At 42.8% G+C, this 1,506-nt stretch overlaps 2 protein-coding genes across 2 annotated transcripts in view; one reads left to right on the top strand and one right to left on the bottom strand.

Moving 5' to 3' along the window:
• LOC117938305 (histone-lysine N-methyltransferase EZH2-like) overlaps positions 1 to 1,218 on the bottom strand; it is a 10,149-nt gene extending 8,931 nt beyond the window's left edge. Inside the window, exon 1 of the mRNA XM_034862826.1 lies at positions 1,185 to 1,218. Coding sequence (XP_034718717.1) covers positions 1,185 to 1,218 — 34 coding nt within the window. The remainder of the gene's footprint in view (positions 1 to 1,184) is intronic.
• LOC117937865 (histone-lysine N-methyltransferase EZH2-like) overlaps positions 1 to 1,506 on the top strand; it is a 10,068-nt gene that overhangs the window by 1,804 nt on the left and 6,758 nt on the right. Inside the window, exon 2 of the mRNA XM_034862111.1 lies at positions 1,210 to 1,333. Coding sequence (XP_034718002.1) covers positions 1,217 to 1,333 — 117 coding nt within the window. The 5' untranslated portion in view covers positions 1,210 to 1,216. The remainder of the gene's footprint in view (positions 1 to 1,209; positions 1,334 to 1,506) is intronic.

Below are 1,506 nucleotides of genomic sequence, written 5' to 3'. Positions count from 1 at the left end.
CCCTCAAAGTCTCGGCCTTGTCTCGCTCTCAACCCCCTCAAAGTCTCGCTCTCAACCCCCTCAAAGTCTCGGTCTTAACCCCCTCAAAGTCTCGGTCTTAACCCCCACCAAAGTCTCGGTCTTGTCTCGGTCTTAACCCCCTCAAAGTCTCAGTCTTGTCTCGCTCTCAACCCCCTCAAAGTGTCGGTCTTAACCCCCTCAAAGTCTTGGTCCTGGCTCGGTGTCAACCCCTCAAAGTCTCAGTCCGGTCTTGTCTCAATCCCTCAAAGTTGAAGAAAAGAAACAACATTGAGTTTTGCCTTAAACACATGTCAAGACATGCATATCATCTGAATGCTAGTTGTTGTGCTAGTTTTTGGGCTAGTTGTTATGCATGTTGTTATGCATGTTGTTATGCATGTTGTTATGCATGTTGTTATGCATGTGTGTTTCCTCCAGTGTGATGACAAACAGATCCTGTAATCCGGTTCCAAAAGTAACTTTTTCGGTTCCCAGCCAAAGGACTAGTTAATGTTTAAATTTTAACAGCCACTAATGGATTACCATTGTTGTTTTTGGCTGGTGAGTGAAGCACATCTACCCGCTACTTGCATATTGGTTTCTCAGCATTTTGCTGTTAGATTGGTTTTAATTTTTAACCCCGTCCTTAAATCCTTGAGTTAGTTTCTCAAAACAATGACAATCTTTTCTCAATAATTTGCAATACTAACCAGGGGTGTAACAGCAATGATCCACGAGGCAAAGGTAAAATATCAATACATATTGTAAAATGCCACTTGATTTTACATTCCCACTTTTATATTTGTTCTTTTTAGTTGACATATTCCAGTCTGTGATTATCATCAACATCCATTCCTTTAATTTTAGTCTCAATAATTCCTAATTTCTGCTTTTCTAACTCAAACATTAGGTATAATTTCCTATAAATGAGGTTTATTGATCATAAATTCCAAAAACAACTATAAACTAAAGTTGATAAGTTAGTGTTACGTAGTGTTGAAAACCTCAAAAGTGACAAACAGGAAAAAAAAGTTAAAAGCATCAAATTTCAATTTTGACGGGAAGACAACACAAGGGTTAAATATAAATTCCCAAGTCCTCTTTTATCCAAGACGAGACAGCGACCTTCAAAAAGTGGTCTAGAGTCCGGTCCCAGTACCCCGATGCTGCGTCTAGTCCCTCACCCCCCCTCTGTTTTCTGCTCTGCAGGTTGATCATGGTGCTGACGGGGAAGCGCTCGGAGAAGGGTCCCGCCCGCTGGAAGAGACGGGTCAAGTCTGAGTACATGAGGCTTCGGCAGCTCAAACGCTTCAGACGGGCCGACGAGGTCAAGGTTAGTTCACGCAGACGGACCGTTACGCCATCTGATGTTCATAGAAGTCGGTTAACGGGCTCGCAGAGATTAATTTTGAGCTTTTCCGCCTTTAACCCTCATGTTGCCCTCATGTTGCCCTCATGTTGCCCTCATGTTGCCCTCATGTTGTCCTCATGTTGCCCTCATGTTGT

The sequence above is a fragment of the Etheostoma cragini genome, chromosome 22 (genome assembly GCF_013103735.1).
Source record: "Etheostoma cragini isolate CJK2018 chromosome 22, CSU_Ecrag_1.0, whole genome shotgun sequence".
NCBI lineage: Eukaryota > Metazoa > Chordata > Actinopteri > Perciformes > Percidae > Etheostoma > Etheostoma cragini.
This window is presented reverse-complemented; position numbering and strand designations above follow the sequence as displayed.